Source organism: Aristolochia californica, unplaced genomic scaffold, assembly GCF_029961685.1.
Source record: "Aristolochia californica isolate CCGP_79_NKW_82.1479 unplaced genomic scaffold, dmAriCali1.0.hap1 SCAF_4, whole genome shotgun sequence".
Lineage (NCBI taxonomy): Eukaryota > Viridiplantae > Streptophyta > Magnoliopsida > Piperales > Aristolochiaceae > Aristolochia > Aristolochia californica.
The window spans coordinates 44,702,326-44,725,690 of record NW_027182103.1 but is presented as its reverse complement, the minus strand read 5'-3'; the positions used below and the strand labels follow the sequence as shown (position 1 = coordinate 44,725,690).

The 23,365-nt window shown below is 39.2% G+C and overlaps 4 protein-coding genes and 1 long non-coding RNA gene across 6 annotated transcripts; 1 reads left to right on the top strand and 4 right to left on the bottom strand.

The window, feature by feature from the left end:
* Positions 1–783: 783 nt before the first annotated feature.
* On the bottom strand, positions 784–3,747 carry LOC137962418 (uncharacterized). The gene has a single exon (XM_068809271.1). The coding sequence runs from the start codon at positions 3,724–3,726 to the stop codon at positions 898–900; it is 2,829 nt and encodes a 942-aa protein (XP_068665372.1). The 5' UTR covers positions 3,727–3,747; the 3' UTR covers positions 784–897.
* Positions 3,748–4,216: 469 nt separating this feature from the next.
* Positions 4,217–10,185, bottom strand: LOC137962419 (probable ubiquitin-conjugating enzyme E2 26). 2 transcript variants are annotated; one of them, XM_068809272.1, is made up of 8 exons: positions 9,961–10,185; positions 9,770–9,875; positions 8,154–8,282; positions 7,196–7,798; positions 6,583–6,646; positions 6,123–6,262; positions 5,164–5,475; positions 4,217–4,768 (listed from the first exon to the last, which is right to left on the bottom strand). In XM_068809272.1, coding segments are annotated over exons 1-8 (1,677 nt in total). In that variant the 5' UTR covers positions 9,963–10,185; the 3' UTR covers positions 4,217–4,447. The 2 variants fall into 2 exon arrangements, with proteins under 2 accessions (XP_068665373.1, XP_068665374.1); XM_068809273.1 differs by having other exon boundaries at positions 5,164–5,472.
* A 663-nt stretch (positions 10,186–10,848) lies between these two features.
* LOC137963570 (large ribosomal subunit protein bL21m-like) lies at positions 10,849–14,599 on the bottom strand. The gene is made up of 5 exons (XM_068810699.1): positions 14,104–14,599; positions 13,944–14,024; positions 11,659–11,760; positions 11,468–11,542; positions 10,849–11,379 (listed from the first exon to the last, which is right to left on the bottom strand). Exons 1-5 carry the CDS (start codon positions 14,563–14,565, stop codon positions 11,308–11,310), a joined length of 792 nt encoding a protein of 263 aa, XP_068666800.1. The 5' UTR covers positions 14,566–14,599; the 3' UTR covers positions 10,849–11,307.
* A 3,977-nt stretch (positions 14,600–18,576) lies between these two features.
* On the top strand, positions 18,577–19,472 carry LOC137962018 (uncharacterized). The gene is made up of 3 exons (XR_011115106.1): positions 18,577–18,707; positions 19,044–19,091; positions 19,195–19,472. It is a non-coding gene; the product is annotated as an uncharacterized lncRNA (long non-coding RNA).
* Positions 19,473–19,508: 36 nt separating this feature from the next.
* On the bottom strand, positions 19,509–23,163 carry LOC137962017 (mannan endo-1,4-beta-mannosidase 2-like). The gene is made up of 5 exons (XM_068808709.1): positions 22,275–23,163; positions 21,315–21,512; positions 21,073–21,195; positions 20,432–20,643; positions 19,509–20,127 (listed from the first exon to the last, which is right to left on the bottom strand). The coding sequence occupies exons 1-5, from the start codon at positions 22,626–22,628 to the stop codon at positions 19,731–19,733; spliced, it is 1,284 nt and encodes a 427-aa protein (XP_068664810.1). The 5' UTR covers positions 22,629–23,163; the 3' UTR covers positions 19,509–19,730.
* Positions 23,164–23,365: the final 202 nt, after the last annotated feature.

Here is a 23,365-nt window from a genome sequence, read left to right as displayed (position 1 = left end):
TGACTATTAAATCACTATTTTTAATATAGTAATTATAAAATAAATGTATTAAATAAATAAAAATAATTATTTTATAAATAAATTTTATAAATTAATGACGATAGTTTTAAACTATCGTCGTCTTCCTCAGGGTCGTCGTCTTCGTCAGGGGCGAGCCAGTGGGCAACGGCGACGGCGATGGCGGCGCTCCGACGGTACGTAGAGAGGGAGAAGAGAGGGAGGCCGAGAAGTCCAAATGTCAAAATCGAAGAAAAACGAAACTGAAACAGGGAAAATCGCAAGAAATTGGAAGGTCTTTTGGGGAAAAAATGATAGCGTGAGGGGGAAGGGAGTGAGATGCCGAAAGGGAGAAGAGACAGAGAGATAAGAGAGAGGGAGAAGCGAGCAGGAGGTTCAGAGGGAGAGCGAGTCCGAGAAAGAGAAGGACATTGGAAGAACGTTTGTAGTGAGAGATGGAGGCAGTAAAGAGGGAGACCGGAGAGGGACGGCGGAGACGAGAGAGCGAGCAGAGAGCTCGGGCTTCACAGAGACGACAGAGGGCTGCGGGAACGAGAGTGTCTGTGCGGGAACGAAACGAGCAAAATGAAAAAAAAAAAAAGCGAGACGGTCGAGCCAGAGAGAGCCCGCGCGAGAGAGTCAAGTGAATGATTCTCAAAATCGGGCGGAAAGCTCTTGAGACATGAACTCTTGATTCATGTATATTCATGTACACGACATCAGGACATGAACTGCATAATGCGCATGAAGATCATGTCCTGAGTCATGTGCACTAACCCCCCCTTAAGTAATCATCTTACAATTCAACCATTTCTCATACACGAGCATATAGCAAAAATTTACAGGTCAGTAGTAAAACAGAACATACTGTACGTGCTCAAAATCATCCTTAATTGCACACTAAACAACAACTACAGAAACTTTTCCATACTCAAGGCTTTGTCTTAATCTTCGTGGGAGTACACAGGCACCCCCATACCGCTGCTGCAAGAATAGAATCACTGCAAATAGTAGGCCTCCGCATGGAATAATCACATCCCAAGCAGTAGAGTACAGATCCCCACTGGGATTAGCATAGATGAATGAACTCCTAAAATGAACATAGGGAACATGAGAAGCATAATGATGGGATCTATAAGCATCATATGCATGTGGCAGTAATCGGACAATGGTGGCTCCAGCATAGAAGGAAGGAGCAAGAACCTTCTGATTGGAGTTCACAAACACATTGAGCAGAATCTGAGGGAGAAGAAACCCATCAAGAACCAAACCGCAGTAAGAGCGAAGATCTTCCCATATGGAATGCCATGGCCTAGCAAAACCATGGAATTTAGGGCGTGACGATCCAGATGTCCTAAAATGAATGATCCCAGAAATTAAACCACCAATAGTATACAAGGATAAGCACAAATAGACAGCTTTTTTCTCATCCATCCACAACTTCCTATTTGTTTCACCAGATAATCTTGCTGACCAAGTAAGCTGGAGAAGACGAAACTGCAAGAGAAAAGCGATCATTGTCACAACCCTCACAATCACTTCATTCCCTTCAAGCCATCCATCACTCCAAGTCATAACATTCTGCCGGTTGGAGTTCTTGAAAAAGGCCTCAAAGTTTAGGACTAAAGGGATCATGTGCCCCAGAGTTAGGACAAGAAGCATCAGAAGTGACATAGATGGAAGAACATCAAGATTCCTTTTCACATGCAACAGCTGCAACACAGTAAAAATGCACGCTAATGTGAGAGAGATGAGAACCATCGCGATTTCAAAATCCACCCTTTCATTGTCTGAGGCAAGGGAGCCAATTACTTCTTTGGAAGACATTTTTAAAGGCTCAAAGTAAAACGGGTCCAACTGGTCCCTAGTACTTCTAATAGAACCCCTGAGATTCTCTGTGCTCGAATTGAGTGGGGGAAACTGCACCTTGACAAGAATGTCACAGTCCATCGTTGAGTTCTGACCATTCGAGTATAGATAATGACAGCCCACCATGCAAAGATCTCCAGTTTCAACATCATAGAGACCTTCTGCAGAAATATCTACTTGACCAGATGAATCTGAAGACATCTCTGTGGTAGAAACCCTGCCCCATTTGAAATAAGGTGTTGTTGTGAACCTTATCGCATAGCTGACATTGAACAGATTTTGGCTTGAATTGAGGACTTTAACTGCAGGATTTTGAACGGGAGTCACATGCCCCTCCTCAAATACATCTTGCAATGTGACAGGATTGGGATAAAAACTATCACCAATTTTTAGTAAATAAGAAGAACCCCAAACAAAAGATTTCTGAGTATTCTGTAGGGAAAAGTCGAAACTCATCACTCCAAAAGAATCAATACCTGGATACCTCTTGCCTTTAGTTTCTGTAACATCCTTCTTTTGGCACAGTTTCTTTAAACGATCTGTCTGAGTATATTCGTACCTTTGACCAGCAATTTGTGTATATTGCTTATCTAAACTTTGAAAATCAATTCTCTCAAAATAACCAGCAGCACTTGGGTCCTTTATGCTCCAGATACTTCCAACAGCAACACTTCTTTTCTGTAATGTCAAAACCGCTGGGAGATGCAGACTCAGCCTAATAGAACAATCCCCTGTAGAAACATTGATGAAAGAATTGGTGAAGTTCATTAATGGACAGGCAACCAGACAGAGCCGGTTTTTCTCTCCATCCCAAATTCCTTCACTAACCCATGTACTTTTGGGAGCCAAAGGACGGTATTTATAAGCAAAAGAGGTTGAGTTATAAAATTGGAATTTCAGATGCACCTTTTCACCATCTGAACACTGAATAACACCGATAGACATAAATCTCGGTAAAAACCCATCAAATGGACTACATTTTTGTGCTGCGCAGTTACTCGGGTACTCCAACTGAAACCCTCTGTATAAACGCTGGCGAAGCGAACAGACACTGCTATATTTACCCAAGCTGACCGAGTTTTCCTTCATGACCATAGCAGAACAAGACGTCTTAGCCTCCGTCGTTAAAGTATAGCGATAGGAACTATCAGAAAGCGCAAATACTGAAATTTTGTCAAAATAGTTCATACTATCCACGCCATCTAAGCTTTCCACAGTGCCCGTAACCAAACTAGTTGTAATTGTTGAATTCATTGCGTAATTGAGCTTAACGACAGCATGAAGATCAAGAAAGTTACCGTCCTTGGAGTAACTGCTACCCATGCCGAGTAAACAGAGTTTCCCAGACGGCGCTGACCAGAATCCATGCAAGTCGAAAGTTGTCCTGCCTCTCTGGTGGTAAAGCCTGGGAGCAGTCGTCCTGTGGATCCGATCAGCGTAAAGTCTTGATTGATTCGAAAGAAGGGTTCCATATATACTTCCGCCGCGGAAATATAAAGTGGCGTCAATTTTGAGAAGACCTTGGGTAGAGGTTTCGGTAAGACGGGTCGTCACCAGACGGACGGATTTGGGTGAGGTGAACGTAGACTGGGGATCATCTGATAGGATCAACTCACCTCCAGTAAAATACCCACGTTTGAAGCTCGGGAAGAATGATTTGTTCACGCTAAGTCCGTTGGAGATCGATTCAGGGACGATGGAATTGCAATGCAGCGAGTAAGGAGATGAGATCGAGACGCCGAAAGGACAGAGATTCAAAAGAATAATAAAAAGCCCCCATGGCCGCTGAGTAAGTAAGAGAATAGAAGAGATGCTGGATATCTCGTAGCAAGGACGAGAAGGAAATGGGGTCGTCGCCATTTCCACTGAAGCCCGCCCCAAGGGAACATCGCGGGGATACTAATATCGACGGGGTCCCTTCCCGTACAATCGTCGAAGTCAACGTAGAAGACACACCCTGGGTAAAAAATTATTACGGAAATACCCAAAAATTTCCTCCAAATCCCAACTTCTTTAACTAAATTTTTAGTGGCTTAGTCGAGCAAATCCTTACAAGAGTTCATACAATCATACTAGAAAATGAAAAACAAATACTAGACTTTAAAAAATGCAGATAACACACAAGAGTGCGTCGTTTCGTCCGCCTGTCCTTGGCAGCTAATTTAAGCTTCTCTAAGTCTCCGGCAAGCAGAGATTCAGCCCCCTCTAAGAACAGAACAAACAACGGCCCTGAAAGCCACCAATCGAATCAACCCGCTTAAACAGATTCATGTTTGTCGTGTTTCTCATCTTATTTTCTTATTTTTCTCTTTCAATACTAATAAACTCAAACATGCAGCAATCTTAGCCATTGATAAACAGGAAAGAAGTTGGCTATTTTGAACTAATTGTATCTTAGTCTTTACAGATCTTCAACCCCCATCGTTATCTACACGCTTACTTACAGCATAGATTCAATAAAGTAGCGGCGAGTTGTACTTGGTACCAAACCAGTCTACTTCCAAAAGATATGAAGTGGAAATCATGTTAAGCCTTCATGAGAAGATTTTCTAGTAACTCAGGTTTGGAGGATATTCAGTAGTCAGGCTTTATTGCTGAACCATTTCCAGGGCTTTGGCGTAAGAGAACTTGAAGCTGCATGGGCTTGTTCTGTTTGCACATCCTGATTGAGAAACTTCGAACAATCTGACCCATTGTCAGTGAACGCCTTGATGAGGTTGAGAAAGATCTCATGAACTGCTCCTCTGAATTTAGCAGAGCAGCTTTTATCACCCTCATCAACATCCTGGATTCCGCCACTTGCTAGACATCCAACCTGGGCTCCGTCCATATAGGCCTTGCATGATTCTAAAATGGCAGGTGCGCGTTGCTGGAAATAGGCTACCACAAAGTCCTCAAAATGCTGTTGCACAAAATAAATAAATAAATAAATGATCCGTGTTACTCTACAATTAGAAACTTGGGATGGATATTGCAATTGCCTATGCCAGTTAAAAAAACCTTATGGATATGACATAAGGACACTATGAATAGGGTGAGAAAAGAACACATTTCAGTAAGAATTTGGTACAAAATCCATGTGATCAAAGACTTCGTAGTTGGAGATTGTTCTTCATGATAATGCATGCATATAATGTTTTAAGCGAAGAAAAAATTATATAGAAAGATTTCTATGCAAAAACAATATTAAAGAGCTCTGGTACAAAAAAACTTTGTTATCCCTTAGGCGCACAAGCAAGTTGTCAAGACAGTTATGCACCAATAGGAGCTTGGTAGTTAGGAAGGCAAGAAATTTACCTTGGGGGGTCTCCTTAGGGTATACATCATTGTCTTGCACGACAGTATAAACGTAGTCTCATTGTAATACCGGGCCTTCTCCTCACCTTCAGGTTGGCCAGCCCCAGCTTCCCAGCCCGGTTCATTGAAGTAGGGCTTTGCATTTAGAACCAAAGCTTGAATAGAAAGTAGGACCTGCAGCATGGTTGACTTCCCCGGGGTCCACCTCTCATTTTTACTACCATGCCAAGTATTAAGAAGACTGAGGCAGACCTTGCCACAATTATATAAGTTTGGATTCAGTCGAAGACCACCTGAGTGGTAATAGACCTGCTGCAAAATATTTTGGCAGGACATGTGAGATACATATTTTACTATGAGAGACGAACATAATTACATGGAAATGATATCATAATTATGAATGGGCCAGAATCAAACACTTTGGGAAGCATGAGTCAGGTATCTCAGAAATTTGAATTTCTTAGTTGTGAACCATTTTAGCTTTTTCCTTGTTCTCCACAATGAGTTCACACTTTTTCATTTTATTAAACCTGATTGCTTAATAAAGAAAAAGGAATCAATAATAGACGACCTTTCACTCTAAGGCCAATAGATATTGCTAAGATTTAAGAATACAGCAACTGTTTGTTCCTTTCTTCTTTTAAATAAAAAGAGAATGAAGCGTATAATGCATTTGGTTACAAGCAATACCACTCTGCAAAAGGCTGTTGATACTCTCAATGTATAGTAAAAATTCTTAGACAGTACACAGCACTGTTTTTTCTCGCTTGGGTGCACAAACGATTGAACGTATTTTCAAAGCTTTCATATTGCCCTAAGAGGACTCTGGGCTTGCATTAAAACTCTACCTATCTGTGAAGCATTTCTGGCCCGACCAAGGAAGACCCTTGGCTGAGAGGCCCAGCCTAGAAGCAACTCGAGCATTACTACCCTCAATAGTATTATCATCAATCACATACCGGTGGCACTTTCGGGTATCCAGAAGGAAAGCAAACATCGAAGAAGAAGAGGCCATCATGGTATGGTGTCCCAGCTGCTCCAATGATTACAGCCCTCAAAAGATCTAACCTCTCCTCAAAGACTCTAACAAAAACTGTATCTATAAAAGTGAAAAGAGAAAAATAAAGATAAAGTTTTTATAGAACAGAAAAATCTAATATGCATGAAGCAGTTTTCAGAATTTAAATGTATAAAAAAATCTACAATGGTGCAGTTAATGAAGAAAGCCAAAATACATAACAAAAAAAATCTTTTCTAGATGTTGGTTACACATGCAAACTACATCCCAAAACTTAGTGAGACTTGAACTCCAAGATCTCTCAATAAAAAATCCAACATGTGGCCATTGAACCCAAGGCATAGTCCACATTAGCAAACAAATCTAGATACATACTATAGAAATTAATTTAAATAACCAACCAGGTAGATCTTTCTCCAGGAGCTTCCACTCATTCTGAATTGCCTTTGACCAGTCCTTTGACACCTATTTAGAAAGGTAGCCATATGAAAGAGAATTACACAACAAGGATTATCGAGCAGGTGGACCCACAAGAGCCACAGAGCTGCTTTTAGTAACAAAAAACTGGTGGGTGCAAACATCAGATTAATTAAGTATTACTGGTTCTTTTTTTTGGAAAACCATGATAACAAGATTACATTAAGAAAAGGCTCCCAAAGAAGAAAGAGAATAAACAGGATCCCTAGTTACGTAATTGACACAAACAAAAAATTAAAAGCAAAAAACAAAGGGTTAATCAAGAGAGAGGCTAGTTCCCACAATGAGGTGTTGTGAGGTGACCCCTGCACAGGCCAGGTACTCAACAAGGCTATAGGCTACCCATAAGACTGTCAATGATCTACCCAGCAATATATCAAATTAGGTACTTGACATTGGGTGAATAGGCATTGCTGCTGATTAGCAAATAAACTAAATGTTAGTAATCACTTTTAAAAAAACATTTGGGTCTGGAAAATACTTAGCAAATCGTTGTAGTTCCAATAAACTAAGCTACCCAAAAGAAGGAGACATCACCTTTTTTGCCAAAAGACCTCCACTGAAGCTCTTTGTATGGGAAACTTTTGAGACAGAATAATGATGGTCCGAAAAGTCACAAACTGTATCAAACTGCTTAAACAGATTAAGTTTCCTCTCCACTTCAGATTCACCACCTTTCTCTTTCTTTTCAAGTTCTGTTTGCTTGTTTGAACTTTGTGCATTACAAGGTCCAGTTTCTTGTTGCTTTCCTGTTTCCAGCTTTTGCTCATTTTGTTTGTATAAGCTCTGGCCACGCTGAATAGCAGAAGCACACTTAACAGCTTTAGAAGGTCCGGCATTGAGATGCTGCAACCAAGGAAAGGAAGCCTCTTGACCAGGGGGCAAGTCCACAGCATCTAGTTGGGCAGACAGATACAAATCATCAATATTGTCTGTGTATTTAACATAATTGTTATCATGCAAACAATCATCCTCCTCCTCAATACTGTTCATGTAAGCATCTTCGTCACTATCCGCATAATCCTCATGGTATTTTTCAAAATAGTCTAAATCTTGTGACTCCTTTAAGGCAGCACTTGGAGCTGGGCCACTCAGCAATTCCTCTTTTTTAAATTCCAAAAAATCCTTGGCAAGTGCTTTCTGAAGGTAAGACAAATAGAGGCAGTATTAGAATTAGTAGTAATCAATGTCAACAAACATAGACTAGACCAGTTGGTCAAGCCAAGGTCAACTGCTCCTGGTTTCTTCACCAGGTCCTGTCAATCTAGCAGGTTCATACAGTTTCCCAACCTATTTTTTTCTAAAACCTATTTTAAAATTTCCAAAATAATGATACAGTTATGATATCATCACTGGCTCAACCACCACTTTTTTGCAGTTGTACTAGTTAATCCAACCACTTATCCAAGTTAATGACTGAGCCAGTTGACATTGGTAGTAGTATAGAAATAACAACAATAAAGATAATTGACAGTTATAGTAGGCCTACTCTTACTTGCTTTTGCCATTCTTCAGCAGAACCCATTATTGTTGCCTTATTGTTGTTGCCTTCTTTCTCCCCTGTAATTACAACTCCATCCTGATCTTCATCTTCATCGATTTCAATAACATCACAGGAAACAACCTGAAGAGACAGTTACCTTTCAGTAAATATCCAAGGAAAGACCTGAAACGTGGTAGTACCTACCTATGTAGACAGACATGCCAATCAAGATATCCAATAAGGAAGATTTTGGTCAACAATTCATTATCAGAAATACCACTTGGAGAAAAATGAAGGTGGAAGGTGCATAAAGATCATTCTGTTCAAAATATCAGACAGACATGCACACAGATGAAACTGAAAATAAAACGAAACAATAAGGATGATTGAAGATGACTTGACAGAGAGAAGAAATAACAAAAGTTAAATCATCTTGAAAGGAAATTATTGTTGGCCAATTGCTAGACCTTGGGGCAATCACCTATGTCACAAGTAGGCAACAAGGAACATTCATAATGCCAGGGCCACATCCCAGGGCCTTAATTGTTATTATTGAAGAGATTTTGCATCAACAATACAATACTTTGGCAATTTACAATAGGTTTTAATGGTTAAAACTCTTAGCAGAATATATTGGATTCAATGATAATTAATCCTAGAAGGACCACTGAAGTATATTAAATTGCCAACGCACTTTTCAAATTGACTAAAAAACTTTCATTGGAGCATCATTTCACAAAATTCCCCAAAACCAAGGATAAGACTTTAAAATTTCTCAAACTTGTTGCCTTGACATTGTTATTTGACTCATATCCTGACCCTTCAATATTTTTTTTTAAATGGCAGATATTAGCACTAAAAGAATCACGGACATTGCTTAAATTGATAAAACACTTTTCTTATTGACTAAAAAATTTTCCATTTTACAAAATTCCCTAAAAAAATATTTGAATGATAAGATCCCTGAAACTAATGAGAAAACTTCTAATACTTCTAAAAGATATAGCCTTCGTATAGATATTTTCAATCCATATCCAGCCATTGGGTTATTGGCTGATAATGAAACGCTGCAGGCAGATCCAGATCAAAAGAGTGTTGTAATCTAAAATTTGAAATGTTATATAACATACTGAGTCTGCTTACGAACTCAACATCAATCAAACAACTCTTCTGGGCAGATCCCCCTGTGGAGGAAATTCGCTAAAGCAAGCGTTGTCTTTTTTAAATAATAACAGGGCAAGCAAGCTAGTCAAGAAAGGGGAAAGAATCCCCTATTAAGAGGGTAGGTCGAGAAACCCCAAGCTTGTCAAGAAAAACTAACATTAATAGCTCAAGCAGTCTTGTGGGGTCTGATTATGCAATTAGGCCATTTTGTAGTGTTACTTTGTGTTAGGATTCACCTATTCTTTGCCTGAATTACTATGCGCTTTCACCTCCGAAGAATCTAACACTAAGAAACCTTAAATATCCTTCTGTTGCTGAAAAAAATAAACGAATGCTATAGTCAAGCTCCACTTGTTGAAATCCCAAATTGTTGATGATAAAGAAGAGTTTCGGGAACGAAGAATGTTGGGAGCGAAGGGTCAAATCAGTGAGCATGGGAGAAAAATAAAAAGACTTTGCTTTACCTGCTTGCGCTTCCGATTATGAGCTCTCGGCCCCCACGCCTCCACCACCGTCAGATCGACCACTTCGGGACACTTTTGAGAAGTACTCCCAGCGCAGCTTGGCGTCCTGTAGAGAATCGGTCAAAACCCAACAGCAACGAGTGAAGAGCACGGAGAGAGAAATTTCAAAAAGAAAGAAAGAGAGAAGCTACATGAGAGTGGAGGGGCTGCGTGTCTGAGCAACGCCTGTGAATCGATCAAGCTGTCGCTGCTCCACGACGGAACGACAGAACCAGTAGCAGTACCAGAAAAAGAGGAAAAAAGTAAAAAGTTGAAGAATAAAGAACGGCGTTTGATCGGCAGAAGCGCTTCATCATTTTCACATGTGAACTTCGACTCTATCTGAGAAACAATCAGTCTCGGAGACTCCGAGCTCAGTCTTTTCGAGGAAGTTTCAGGCCTGGGAAAACAGATTCCTCCAGCGCAAACGCAAAACGCCCCCGCTTTCCGTGTATTTCCAAAACTACCACTCGACCAATTTGGCTACCGTATCGTTAAATCCAAAATGAGTCTTCCTGGGAGATATGGAGCCTCCCCATAACAATAATAAGATTGTACGGAGGGCTAATCTAATACGAAAACGTATTTGATGAGAAACATAAATAATTATCTCAACCGTTTGATCATGATTAACGGTTATCTCAGCTATTTCAACCATCTGATTATAAAACAGTAATCTCAACCGTCCAATCATAAAACGGCTATAGATAACCATTTCACAAATAATTTTTGAGATTGTATGTTCCAAACTATAGAACTTGAGAGTAAACTCAGGCTAGGTAATAGGATGAGTGAGTTTGGTAGTCAAATTCAGGAAGAGTAAGGTATGATTCGCCCTAACAGAAGGGTCAAGTTTGACCCCAACTTGATCTGTCCCTTCCGACTTCTAGTTATGCCGGTCAAGTTAGAAAACCTGATCGTGTGAAACTAACCAGTCATTATGGACCTTCCTCACTAGCCATTATGGAATCAGCCTACATTTGGTATTGAGAATGATATATAGGTTCCGAGACATCCAACTAAATATTTAGAAAGAAAATCTCCCTAAAACTCACTGAGTTTCCCTTATGTGACAATTTGAACCCTGCCACTTCAAAAGAGAATTTTAATTATTCAACGAAATATTAGTTTGCAAATGATCCTAAAAATGGCCATGTGTCAGTATAACTTAAATAGCAGGGATTAGTTGAATATTTCTGCCTCCAAAGTTGATGTTTTCCAGGAACAACACTCCAAACAGGCCTTCAGCAAAGATTGCAAATTCGTAGAGTAAATGAAACATTCATCTTTCCCTCGAAAAGTTCTTCTTGGTCATTAGTAGGTCCAAGGATTTAGAGCATTACTGCAGGTAAACCATTTTTTTAACCGCTTAATGCTACTCCTTGTTCATCAGACAAGGGTCACCTGGTCACCCTTAGTGTAGTTGCACAATGAAAATGGCCGGCAAATTTAGGTTTCACCTCAGAGTAATACATTCTGATGAGTTCTGAATAAGGCTCCTAAGCGGGAACTTTTGATTTTTGTGGCTTTTCTATTCCTTGAATGTCAGTTATCCTCAGCCTAGTGAGCTCCTGAAACAAGATGTATCATGATTAATCGAACAACTATGAAGTCTTAAATAACTTTTTTAATTTTTCTGAATCTTAACATCCACAATACCTGTCGGTGCCCCTTGGTTCTGCGATAGTTTTTTCTCCTTTTTTTCTTAAATATAATGACCTTAGCATCCAATGCCTGTGACAGATTATTACATGTCAATTGAAGACAAGTGCCCACAGCACCAGAGCATAGAAAAAAAAAAAAGGATTACTCTTTAAGACAAGTAACAAACAAGAAAGCTTATCTCTTACATGTTCTTCGACTACTGCATGGACAGCTGCATCTGGCAAAGTTGGCCTGCCAATGACAGTTTGTGTCTTTGAACCGAGCATAAGAACCTTGTTCAAAATCAACTGCAGAAAAGCAAACTGAAGTTAAGAAAACCACAATTGATAGAACAAAAGATGGGAAAAAAACCAACTAGAAGAACAAAAAAAGAAAAGACTAGGACCATCAAAGCTGATATAGCAATCTTTCCATAAAAGCAACCTCAGTTTTTTTTAAGAATACCTAAAATATTCAAAAAAACCCATACTATATATTTGCCAAACTGCCTCGCCCAATCTTTACAAATGAACTCCATTCAAAAAAAATTTGAAATCTACTGGAGAAGCTTTCCAAATATCCACTATCTCACCTGCTCTAATTTGCTTTGCCTCCTCGCACAACCCTTCAATTCTCAAAGAACTCATATCCATAAAAGGTTCACATGCAACCTATTCAGAAATGCGACCTTCATGCTTGGTTCATGGGATTCATTAAAATATTTCCCAGACAATAGTACAAGAGAAATCAACAAAGACAATGAAAGAAGACATTACACCAAAGAATAAGACATACTGAAGATCAGGTTACTCACCTCTTAGTTACACCAAAACACATAAGAAGTGATTCCTAAATTTGCCAGAATATCCAATTTGACATTCTCTCCAAAAATTGAAGCAAAGCTAGACCTACACCTTCAAAAGGTTTCTAATTGACACAAGCAACCAAGGCCTGGTTTCAAAAGAACTCATAAGATCATCAGGTCACGTTCTACAACAAATGGAGAGAGAGAAAGCGCAAGGAAGAATCTCAGTCCAGCTAGAAGGACCAAACCCTATAAAACTTCTTTGTGTGAAAAGACAGAGAAGAAGAGGCAAATAAGATTTGAGCTGTCTTTATAAGCTTCTTCACAACACACTGAGCCCAAGTTACAATGACATCTTTCAATGAAATAAAGCTCAGAGAATCTGACGGTCCACATCTCTCAGAAAAGAAGCCATCTGGGGAAACAAGAATCTATCCTTGGACATTGTATTCCCTGCAGAGAACCACAGGGAGCCTGAATCCTCTAACATTAGGTGACCAGATTCCCAACATATTATGTTTTCTTGAAACACAACAAAGAACCAGGAACGGTTACTGATGACCCAAACAATGCCAACCTTTTTGTTGAAACTTAATCACCCCCCTTGGCAAATATTCATGAGTGAAATTGTCTAACTGGATCAAGCCCCACTGTGTTCAGGCAATGTTTGAATTAGTGTGATGTCATAATATTGAATAGCTAAGAAAATACTCTTATACAGTTACACAATTTAAAGTTCTTAAAGATATACTCTTCTTCCATTTTATTGCACAGATCAAAAGCTAGTTAAGAATTTTTTTAACTTAATGGTATGTCTTTGAACCCTTGTTTTTTTCAATTCTTAATTCAAAATTGGAAGTTTCAATTTCAGAAGCAAATAAAGTTCAGTTAACGGAAGGGACTTGATCAACCAGCTTGAATTCACATCAGTTGAGCAAGCCTTGTCGGCGGGCTTCTTAAGAACTATGTTTTTATGTCTGTAAGAAACAGAAATCATTGAAGTTTCAGTTTTAAAGTTGAACCAGTTGGTCATGTCCTGTTCTTACACTGTTTTTTTATTTTGTGTGTGTGTGAGAGAGAGAGAGGCAGATCAACATCTGTAAAAAAATTGCTTGTTCTGATTCAAGAAAAGCGATCATTTTGAGATTACCCACCAAAGATACCATGAAAAAGATTTTTAATTCAAAAATTATTAAAAGGACATGCAAGAGCACAGAGACAAAAAATGAGGATCAAGTGACTCTGCTATGACACCAGTATACGATGAGAATATAGCAAATGTGTATTTCTAAATCACAATTGAATCACAAATAACAGGATGTGAAACAAGTTGGCTTCTAAACCTTCCATCTGACAGTGTCCTTCGCACATTACAAACCGCCTTAATATGCACCATGAAGAATTGCTTTAACCTCAGACATCGAGCCCCCTCAGCTCCCTGCCTTAATGCACAAGAGTATAACTACTTCGGACCCTTCCCAATTACAAGTTCCATTGGTCACTTTTAGCTTCGACTTGGTCTACAAGCCCTTTTTTTTGTGAAAAATCATCTTCCCCGTGTTTATGTTATCTGGTAAAAATTTTAAGCTTGAGAAGCCCAATCCACCTTCCACAAACAGGTCGAAAATTTTGTACTTTATGTAAATAAAAACTTCGAAGAAAATAATGATAATTTACAAGGGATACCTTGTCGTTGATGTCACAGTACTTGAGCTTCTCCGTGTAAATTGCGTCTCCATTAGTAACCTTGAACTGATGAGAACCAATCTGAACAACCACCATGAACACGTTTTATTGTGTGCTAAAAGACCAAAATCACTAAAGTTCCAAAGACCACAGCAATCACCTGAACAACCGCGAAAGCGGGCTCCCACTTTTTAAACAGTCGTTCTGACGGATCAACACGCCCGATCACCTTATACCCGATAGCTTCTGCTTCCTGCTCGTTATCCTCTGGTGATCCCGTCCCACTCGTATCACTGTATCCTTGGTCATTTTTATTATCTTCTTCTTCGCTTTCATCTTCTCCCTCATCTTCCTCGTCAGAGTCCTCGTCCTCGTCCTCGTCCTCGTCAGAGTCTTTCGCTTGAGAAGAGAAGAAACGAACGGTTTCTGATCGAATGGGATTCAGGGAGTGGAAGCGACGCTGGAAGGCACAATGTAAAGTAGAAGGAAGAAAATCGAGACGAACAAGATCAGAAGAGTAGAGAGCGTTGAGAGAGGAAGAATGGAGCTTTTGAGCAGTCGCTAGAGAGGGGAGAAACGGCCAATGTCGGACTAATGCACGAAGGCATCGCCGATTCGCCATGGCTATACAAGAAAATGCGAGTTATGGGAGTGGAGAGAGTCAAGCGTCGAGGGTTTTGTGAGGGTATGGGCGTTCAACCTGAATCGGGCTTGGGGCAAGCTTGGATGTGATCACTGGGCCCTTGGCCCAATAACTTAGATCCTATAGGAGCTGCTACGAAAAACCGATGGACTGTAATGCAATAATACCGAACCAATGGTTTCTAATAAGAAATCTCTCAGGATTTCATTGATTTTTTAACACAATATGGCTGGGTTTAATCTAGCCCATTCTTCTCTAGAGGGGCCGTAGGGGTGGCATCGAGCCGAGCCGAGCCCGAACCTACCTATGTTCGAGTCGAACTTGATTTAAATATTTCGAGCCAAGCTTTGAGTTGACCCGAGCCTCATCTCGAGCCTAAAATTATTATCGAACTCGAGCCCAAAAATTTTAACCGAGTTCGAGTAGAGCTTCGAGCTGATCTCGAGCTTCAACATACATTTAAAACTTTTTAAAAAATATATATCAAATAAATTGTATATAAATTTATGCATACATTTTACATAAAATTGGGCATGACCTCTATATAAAATTGGGCATAACCTATATATATATAATACATGTACAAGATTGGGTATAACCTCTACTTAAAATTGAGTATAATCTATGTATATAATACCTATATAAAATTCAGCATGACCTCTACTTAAAATTAGGCATAATCTATATACATAATACCTGCATAAACACTCCATAAACACTCCATAAATTTGTCTATACATTCCATAAACACTCCATGAAATTATTTATACACTCCATACATTGTATAACATTACGAATAAACTCCATATAATAATAAAACACAACAAAATTAAATGAAATATCACTATCAATTTACAATCACCCAAATAAAAACTATAAATCCATTATAAATTTACAAACTATAGTTGTTTCTTTTCATGCTAGAAAAATAATATACGTCCCTGCATGAGCAAAATCTCCACCTATGACAAAAACAAAAATAAATAAAATTAGTTATTGTCAGATAAAAAAAATACTCTTCTACTACTAGTTACTTAACGTCGTTAAAAATATTAAAATTATCATGATGAAAAAAATATGAAAAATCATGTAGCTAGTAGCATTATCTCTACACTCTTCTTCTCAAGATGTAATCATAAAACAAAATTTTAATAAATAAAACTAAAAAAAATACTAAAAAATATCATAATAAATAATTAATAAAAAAATCACCTTTTGATTTTTCTTTATACCGTGAAAAGCCCAAACCCAATCAGTACTACAAATCAAAGCTTGAACTGTATTTGGTGCCAAGGAAGAACGACATGAGTCTATTACTAAATGTAAACTTTGAAGCTACTGCGGATATGAGAATTATAAGGGGGGGTTAGTCAACAAACTTAAAATTTGAAATTCATATTCATCTCATACTTCAAATTCATTTAATTCATTTACATGAAATTCAATATCAAACTTGGTATTAGTGTGGACAAGTTCATGTACACTGAAAAATAGTTTCCAGTATTAGTGTCCCAAAATGAGAAAAATATAAAAAACAAGAAAATAAGTAACTTATAATAGTATACTTAATTAAAACATAATACTTAAACCCAAAATCAGGTAAAACAAACATGATTACAACACGAAGAAGTAATTTAATGTATAATTAAAATAAATTAATATATTAATTGATTAAATTAGATATTATATTATTTAATGATTGCAGTTTATTTTACATTAATACAATAATTATGTGAGCCAAATAATTGTGCACATGATTAATTATAAAAAATAAAAAATAAAAAATAAACATGAAAATTTGATCAAATGCTAACTTTAACACACTATATTTTTACGTATTGTTACATCGTCCAGAGGAAAAGCAGTACTAGAGGCGGTTAGGGTTGACAAAATTACATCGTCCAAAGGAAAAACAGGTTGAGAATAGGATTTGCAAGTTTTATGTTTTTTTTATAAAAAAAAAAATAGCACGTTTGTGCGAAATCTCAACTTAGGTATCGAGGGGGGTGTTCTGTGCCGTTCTGGCGAGAGCGGTGGCCGGCTGATCTAACAACGGCAACAGGCGGTAGAAGGGAGGTGACGACGATGGGAGAGGGTTCAAAGCAACTGCTCTATCTCAGGTACGACGAGGCAAGGGCGACACTACGGGAGTGGACGCCGACGACGATGAGAGGCAGAGAAGGCGATGCGCAAGGGGAAGGATTAGGTGCGGCGGCGGCGTGAGGGAGAAGGGAGAAGGGAGATCGAGATCAAGAGAGGGAGAAAAAAAATTTGGAGGAAGAAGTGAGAAGGGAAGGAGAACAAGAGAGTGTGAGAGCACGGGAGAGAGACCGAAAAAAAAAATCGGGAGACGACAGATTGCCAAAAATTTCCCAATCTCCCCGAGTTCATCGCTAGTTAAAGTAACGAGCCGGCTCGCGAGCCAAATCTTGCTTTGGTCGAGCTCGGCTCGTTAATTTAAACGAGCCGATTTCGGATCTCAAGGTCGAGAGATACCAAACCGAGCCGAACTCGAGTCGCTCGGTTTGAAGCCACCCCTAGAGGGAGGGAGAAGCGAAAAGTGAAATGGAAAGTGAATCACTTTTTTATGTTAATGTGTTCGATGTAAAAGTGTATTGGAAATTACTTTATTGTATTAGCACCCAAAATGGAAAATATAGTAAAAATAAGAGAATGAGTTATTTTTATAATATACCTAAACAAACATGGTTACTTTTATAATAATATTAAAATATAATAACATAATAAATAATTAAATTGGATATGTTATTAATAATATGATAATATAATAACATAATAAATACTTAAATTGGATATGTTATTAATAAATTAAGATAGATTGTAGTTTAGTTTAAAATAATATAATAATTACGAGTTAATTTAAGTTATTAAATTAATTATTTATAAAAAATAGAACACTTAAACAAAAATATATACTTTTATAATGTCTATATATTTGATTAAATTCTTACTTTAATAATATTTTCATTATCACTCTTAAATTACTAATTTAATATAGTATTAATAGTAATGAATATACTAAATAATTATATAAATTATTGTTTGCATTTGGTAAAAATGGTAAAAATGTGAGCCCTCTTTTGTTCCCACGCGCCGAGTTGCGGCGGTAGTAGAAACTCGTTTCCCGAGTCGTCTCGTTGGATCTTGATCAGTCTGCAACTTGAGGAAAAGTACAGAATCCGACGCAGGATCGACTTTGACGTGCCAAGTGGTCCCAAGTGGTCGAAACTCGAAAGCAGGGAAAAGTGGTAGCGAGGGCGACGCGCACAAGCGCCAGCCATAGAAGGAGATAACGAACAACGCGAGGCTCTCAGCAAATCTCTAATGGCAGGAGGAGGTCGGCAACAATGACAAGCAACTGAATTGCATGGCTTTGTTGCTCTCGAAAATAGACACGGCTCTCCTTATCCGTTGCCGAGAAAGAACTAAATTTATATGGGATTTTAATTTCATGATTTCCAGTCCAAATTTCTTCGCCAGTCATGCCTCTCGAAGGCTCGACCTGTATCCTACTGCTGTCCCGTACCCAGTTTTTTCCGAAGAAAAAGAAGAAATTAACAACTTCAAATCGGAAGATGAACCCAATTTTATTCTTTTCTATTTCTGTGTTACTGGTTCCTCTTTTCGAGAGCCTAGGAGCAAGAAGAACCAACGAAGAACATGATCAAATAAAATCAGAAGTTTTCTTATATGTGATATTTGCTCCGAACGATCAATCACCATCCTTAAAAAGAAAAAACGAAAAACTTAAGGGAATTGCGCGGTGCATACGCATGCGTGTGGGGCTGGAAAAATGTGATATCCGTTGATCGTCTTTGAATGAGGGAGAGTAATTGACACCAGAGGCTAGGAACCACCCGTGGCCTCCATTATTGAGATTCCTTTGGTAGATTGCTCGAGGCGTGTGCCGAACTTGCGTAGCCTGGACCCCTTTCTCTAATCCCATGACTTCTATAAATTGCAGAGCACAACGGGATCTTCCATACCGAGTTCTAAGTACCAGCAAGCTTGCTTTCGATCGAGTTCTTGCGCCTCTCTCCTTGATTGTTGACCATGTCGACCTGCGGAAACTGCGACTGCGCTGACAAGAGCCAGTGCGTGTAAGTACTACTACCAATCTCAAACGAATTAGTTCTAGCCTTCTTCGTTTAAGTTCGTAATGTTCCTTCTTTCTCCTATATCACTGATTGGTTCTCTTGCAAGCTTGATAGCAAACTTGAACCAAGCTCTTCTTCCAGTGTTCAGCTTCAGCATGCCCGGTTGAGACTTGAGACCTGAATTCTGCAACTCAGTTTTAGTATAGATCAATAAACCCCATAGTTTTCTCAGTAACTATGCGCACTGCATGGAACTAACGGCTCAAGCAGAAGATGTAGCAGTTTTCATAGTCTTCCAAACACCTGTTTAGCTAATTCTTTTGATGGCGTTAATTGCAGGAAGAAGGGTAACTCCTACGGTATCGAGATCATCGAGACCGAAAAGAGGTATTAAATTGTTTCGTCTTCTACGTACGTACACACATATCGGCCGGCTTCAGCCCCCGATACTGAATTGATTCTGAAACAGTTTTCTACCTGTTTGCTGCAGCTACTACAACGACGCCATGGAGGTGGCACCGGGCGCCGAGCACGACGGCAAATGCAAGTGCGGGGCGAGCTGCACTTGTGTGAACTGCACCTGTGGCCATTGAAGCTTTATCCTAAGTAAAACTAAGGAAGATACATGTGATTAGTGGTGGTATGTTACTGGTGAATAAGCCTGTCCGCATGTGTTTGTGTAATTTGTTGTGTCTGTGTGCTTGTGTAGGGGTTGGCCCTGCTTGGCTTTCCTCTGCTGCTTTATATTAATTATCACTAAAGTTCTTGTTTATAAACTTTCATTTCCGTTTAGTATAAAATTATTGATGGGATCAATACTTTTTTAATACATATTACATAAAATAACATAAAAATAAGACAACAAATAGGAGAGTTTTCCGGCCTCTCTGTATATCTTTCAATCATTTGTTTCAATCATATGCAGATCTCGAGGAAAGGCTTTGAATTGAAGCCCGAGAACCCATCAAGAACAATATCATTTCCCCTCTCAATGAATGTGTAGTCTAATGGAGTTCTGTAATTTCCCTAGCACATTTCTTCCAAGGTCTGCTTCGATGGGTCCTTCCCTCTCCCAAGGGCTGCCAATCTACATGACTGTTGAGTTATCAGTTTAAATGTTTCTTCCCTCTCCCAAGGAACAATACCAAAATCGTCACTATACTCTTCCATGCCTTCAACCATGAACTGCCAAGCTAAGGCCCCTGCACCGGATCTTTGTCTTCTTGCTGATTCATAGATAATATCAAAAACTATTTTATAAGCTTCATCTATGTGAGATGGTTTGAAGTTCTTGTTCTTGTTAGAAAGCCCAAATTCTGTGAGCAAGACAGGCTTCTTCAGCACTTCATCCCCGTCCTTGATGTGAGACTGGACCCATTTGGTGACGAACTTCAGTTTGTCATCGAGTCCTTCATCCAAAATCCTGCAAAAAGAGTTGCACTTAACTTATGCTGAATAAATGTAAATATAGGCAGAGATAACATACATAATGGTTTCTTGAAATTTGAAGGCCAATTAAATCAGCTCATCACGCACTCATTGACTTCGGCCTAGAATAAAACTTTTCAGTTACTTGTTGGAATGTCAGAGGTACTAATTGGTATCGTCAAGAGTCTTGAGCCGGCAGAGCCAGTTTTTGACTTTGTATATCTTGGGCAAAAAGAGTTGCAGTTTTACAAGAGAACAGGAAAAACAAAAGAATTCAGTTGACACTATCAAAGCCTCACCAATTATCTGGGTAGACGTGGACAGAGGCAAAATCAAGTGTCGAAATTTTGGAGTTGAGAATGAAATCTGTTCCCAGGCCATTAGCCCAATCTGCTGGATTCACATTCAGCTTTTCTGGGCTTGTTGGTCCATAGAATCCTTCCAGGCCAACAGTCAGTAGATGGTTGTTATCAATTGTTTTCACAAATCTAGACATTTCTTCAATCCAATCCTGCACTTCTTTGAAAACATTGAAAAATAAGCAAACAGCTGCTACTTGTTGACAAGATGGATGAATGCATATCAGTTCATTCGTGAAGAATGCATGTTATGTAAAAGAAAAGAAACTGTTAACTCCTAACATATCTAAAACAGTTCCGTATCTTCTAACACTAGCTGAATAAAGGCCCTGTCACTACTCAATAGTTGATGTGAACCTGCAAATAATCCTTGATGATGAAGGCAAGCTATTGCGTTCATGCCTGATATTCTTAAAGTGAGAAACACAACATAGTCGAATGTTGCCTATAAACCCTGACCTCATTATTGTCGAGTATTTGACAAATTGCCTCTATCATACTGACAATGTAAACTTCCATGAAACTTAGATCATTTAGTTAAATTCAACATATTGCATTGAACAGACTGGAGGAGAACTCACCTGGAGAGTGTCTCCAGAAGGGTCAGAAATACAACGGGGTTCATTCATCAACTCCCACGCAAAGATGGTGGGATCATCTTTATATTCAATCCCCGTGATAGTATTTTTCCTAGTCAGAATAGCCTGCAAAAATTACAAACTTTTAGGATAAAATCAGTCAGGATTTGACAGACAAAAAATTGCCCACAATCTCGTATAAATAACAAGCTTAATCTTTATAAGAAATAGAGAGAAGAAACCACCTGCAGGTAAGTCTTGAAATAAGTACAGATAGATGGGTCAAAGAAAAAGGAGTCATTAGAAGAGCTTAATCCAACAGCTTCATCCCATGCCCACTTAACATACTGAGTCTTCCCACCATATGGTTGCAAATTATTAACCAGGCTGAAAAGGAGTCTGATCCCACTTTGTTTTGCTTCTGCAATAACACTATCCAGTGCCTGCGATTTCAGTTAAAGAATAAGAGGATTTCTCAAGCTGGTTGAGTGCTGAAATTTTGAGAACTTGTTATCTTGGGAAAAGGAAGATGTAATTGGGTTTCAACTGGAATGAGCAAGAATAAACAGGACTCTTATGGTCGATCAATTGACAAAGTTAGCCCCCCATATAGACTTTTCAAACAACTATTCCCATCATGATGTATACATGCGAGTCTATACACGCTTAACAAGGAGATAAGGAAAATAAGGAAGATAGGAAAAAAAAAATTGCAGTATTTCTAACTGTGCTGCATAACGCATGTACACATACAAAAGAAGTAACTAACATACAGAATCCTTTTCAAAGATCACTTCAGAGCAAGATCAACAAGAACTAAGAATCGTAAGATAACCACATTGTTCTCATTCCCAAAAATAAGATTATGAAAAGCAGGACTACGCTCCATTTTGAACATCTTTCGAGGAAGAAAATTCCCAGGAGAAACAGTGGAGTGACAAAGCACTAGGTGAAACAGAGAAGCATACTCTCATTCAACAGAAGGATGTGAAGGAATGATCTATTCTTAGATTCATCTTGGCAAAATCTCAATTTCAAACTGAAAATTTTCGATTATCGTTTTCCTTACAGTAAAGTCTTTCTCCGCATAGTTTCTGCAAGTAATAACTATGGCAATCCCCATTTGAAGAAAAATTTAACAGCTGAAACATAGCTTTCATCTCGTCCAACGATGTCTCAGAAGATAAAAGAACGAAACTCCGTACCTGGAAGACGCGCTCATTGAACCTACCGGGAGACACCTGAAGGGCATTGTAGGCCCCGTCATTGAAAGCCCAAGTCCTACAAACAGAGAGTCCCATCTTTGCACCTGCCTGCAACATTGCTCTCACCCTAGGCCTGCTGAACTCTTTGACAGCTTGATCCATCAGCCAATAAGAATTCCACCCATTCACGTAAAACGGCTTTCCGTCCACATAAAACTGAGTCCCGTTCCTCTTGACGAAATCCATCTTAGGTTCTCGAAAGTGGAACCTCAGGTCACCTATGGACATGTAAATGAAGGCAACGCAGGATGCAAAACCAAGAAGAGGGTACAAGAGCCCATTGCTTACCACCATTGTTTTTAGCTCAAATATGGTAAGCAAATCCCCGAGCCGCGACAATCAAACTCGGGTTGGATTTTACACTTTTTCAGTCTTCAACAAAGACAAAAAACCGTGTCTTTTAACCCCCCAACTTCAAGGATACCAGAAATGATCTTGGTGTTCCAGATCCTCAGGGTTCTCCAATACAAGCAAACCGTCTTTATTATCAGCTCTCGAGGCCTATAGACAGAGAGGAAACACACTAGTTTCTTCAGACACTCGAGCTACTGTACTCAGATGGAATAAACTGACCTTGCTTAAAGGAGAATCACCCAATGAGCCAAAATGCAGCTCAAAAAACTTCTGTACTTCCTAAGATTTGAGATTCCTTTAAAGAAAACTAGATGACAGTGGTAGAATCCTTAAAATGCACAGAAAACGCTCTGCCTCAAAGACTAACCCTCTGATATACCAAACACCAGACTCCAGAGGCCACAGGCTGGATTTACAACGCAGAAGCAGATTTAGACACCAAACATGAGAGTTGGGATCCAGGAGCGAGAGGGGTGGCAACAGAGAGAGTAGTTTCAGGAGGCTATCGAGTTTCTGACATATATTTAAAGTGAAGGTTTTCTTTTTCGAAGCATCCGTTGAGTTGGGCGAGAGGAAACATGGGGTGAGAAAAATACCCACCACCGCCCCACCAGCCATTTGTCGAGAATGTGAGTGGTAGAATGTTGGTATCAACTGGGTCTGGCGGGCCATTAACC

Coding starts and splice junctions, on each gene's coding strand:
- LOC137962418 (XM_068809271.1), bottom strand. CDS start 3,726: ATGGCGACGACCCCATTTCCTTCTCGTCCTTGCTACGAGATATCCAGC.
- LOC137962419 (XM_068809272.1), bottom strand. Junction 6,263..6,582: donor CCTGGAGAAAGATCTACCTG/GTTGGTTATTTA, acceptor TCACTTTTATAG/ATACAGTTTTTGTTAGAGTC. Junction 4,769..5,163: donor CCCTAAGGAGACCCCCCAAG/GTAAATTTCTTG, acceptor TTTGTGCAACAG/CATTTTGAGGACTTTGTGGT.
- LOC137963570 (XM_068810699.1), bottom strand. CDS start 14,565: ATGGCGAATCGGCGATGCCTTCGTGCATTAGTCCGACATTGGCCGTTT. Junction 11,761..13,943: donor ACTGTGACATCAACGACAAG/GTATCCCTTGTA, acceptor GCTTTTCTGCAG/TTGATTTTGAACAAGGTTCT. Junction 11,380..11,467: donor GAACCAAGGGGCACCGACAG/GTATTGTGGATG, acceptor ATCTTGTTTCAG/GAGCTCACTAGGCTGAGGAT.
- LOC137962017 (XM_068808709.1), bottom strand. CDS start 22,628: ATGGTGGTAAGCAATGGGCTCTTGTACCCTCTTCTTGGTTTTGCATCC. Junction 21,513..22,274: donor TCAATGAGCGCGTCTTCCAG/GTACGGAGTTTC, acceptor CTGAAATCGCAG/GCACTGGATAGTGTTATTGC. Junction 20,644..21,072: donor CTTCTGGAGACACTCTCCAG/GTGAGTTCTCCT, acceptor AAAGAAGTGCAG/GATTGGATTGAAGAAATGTC.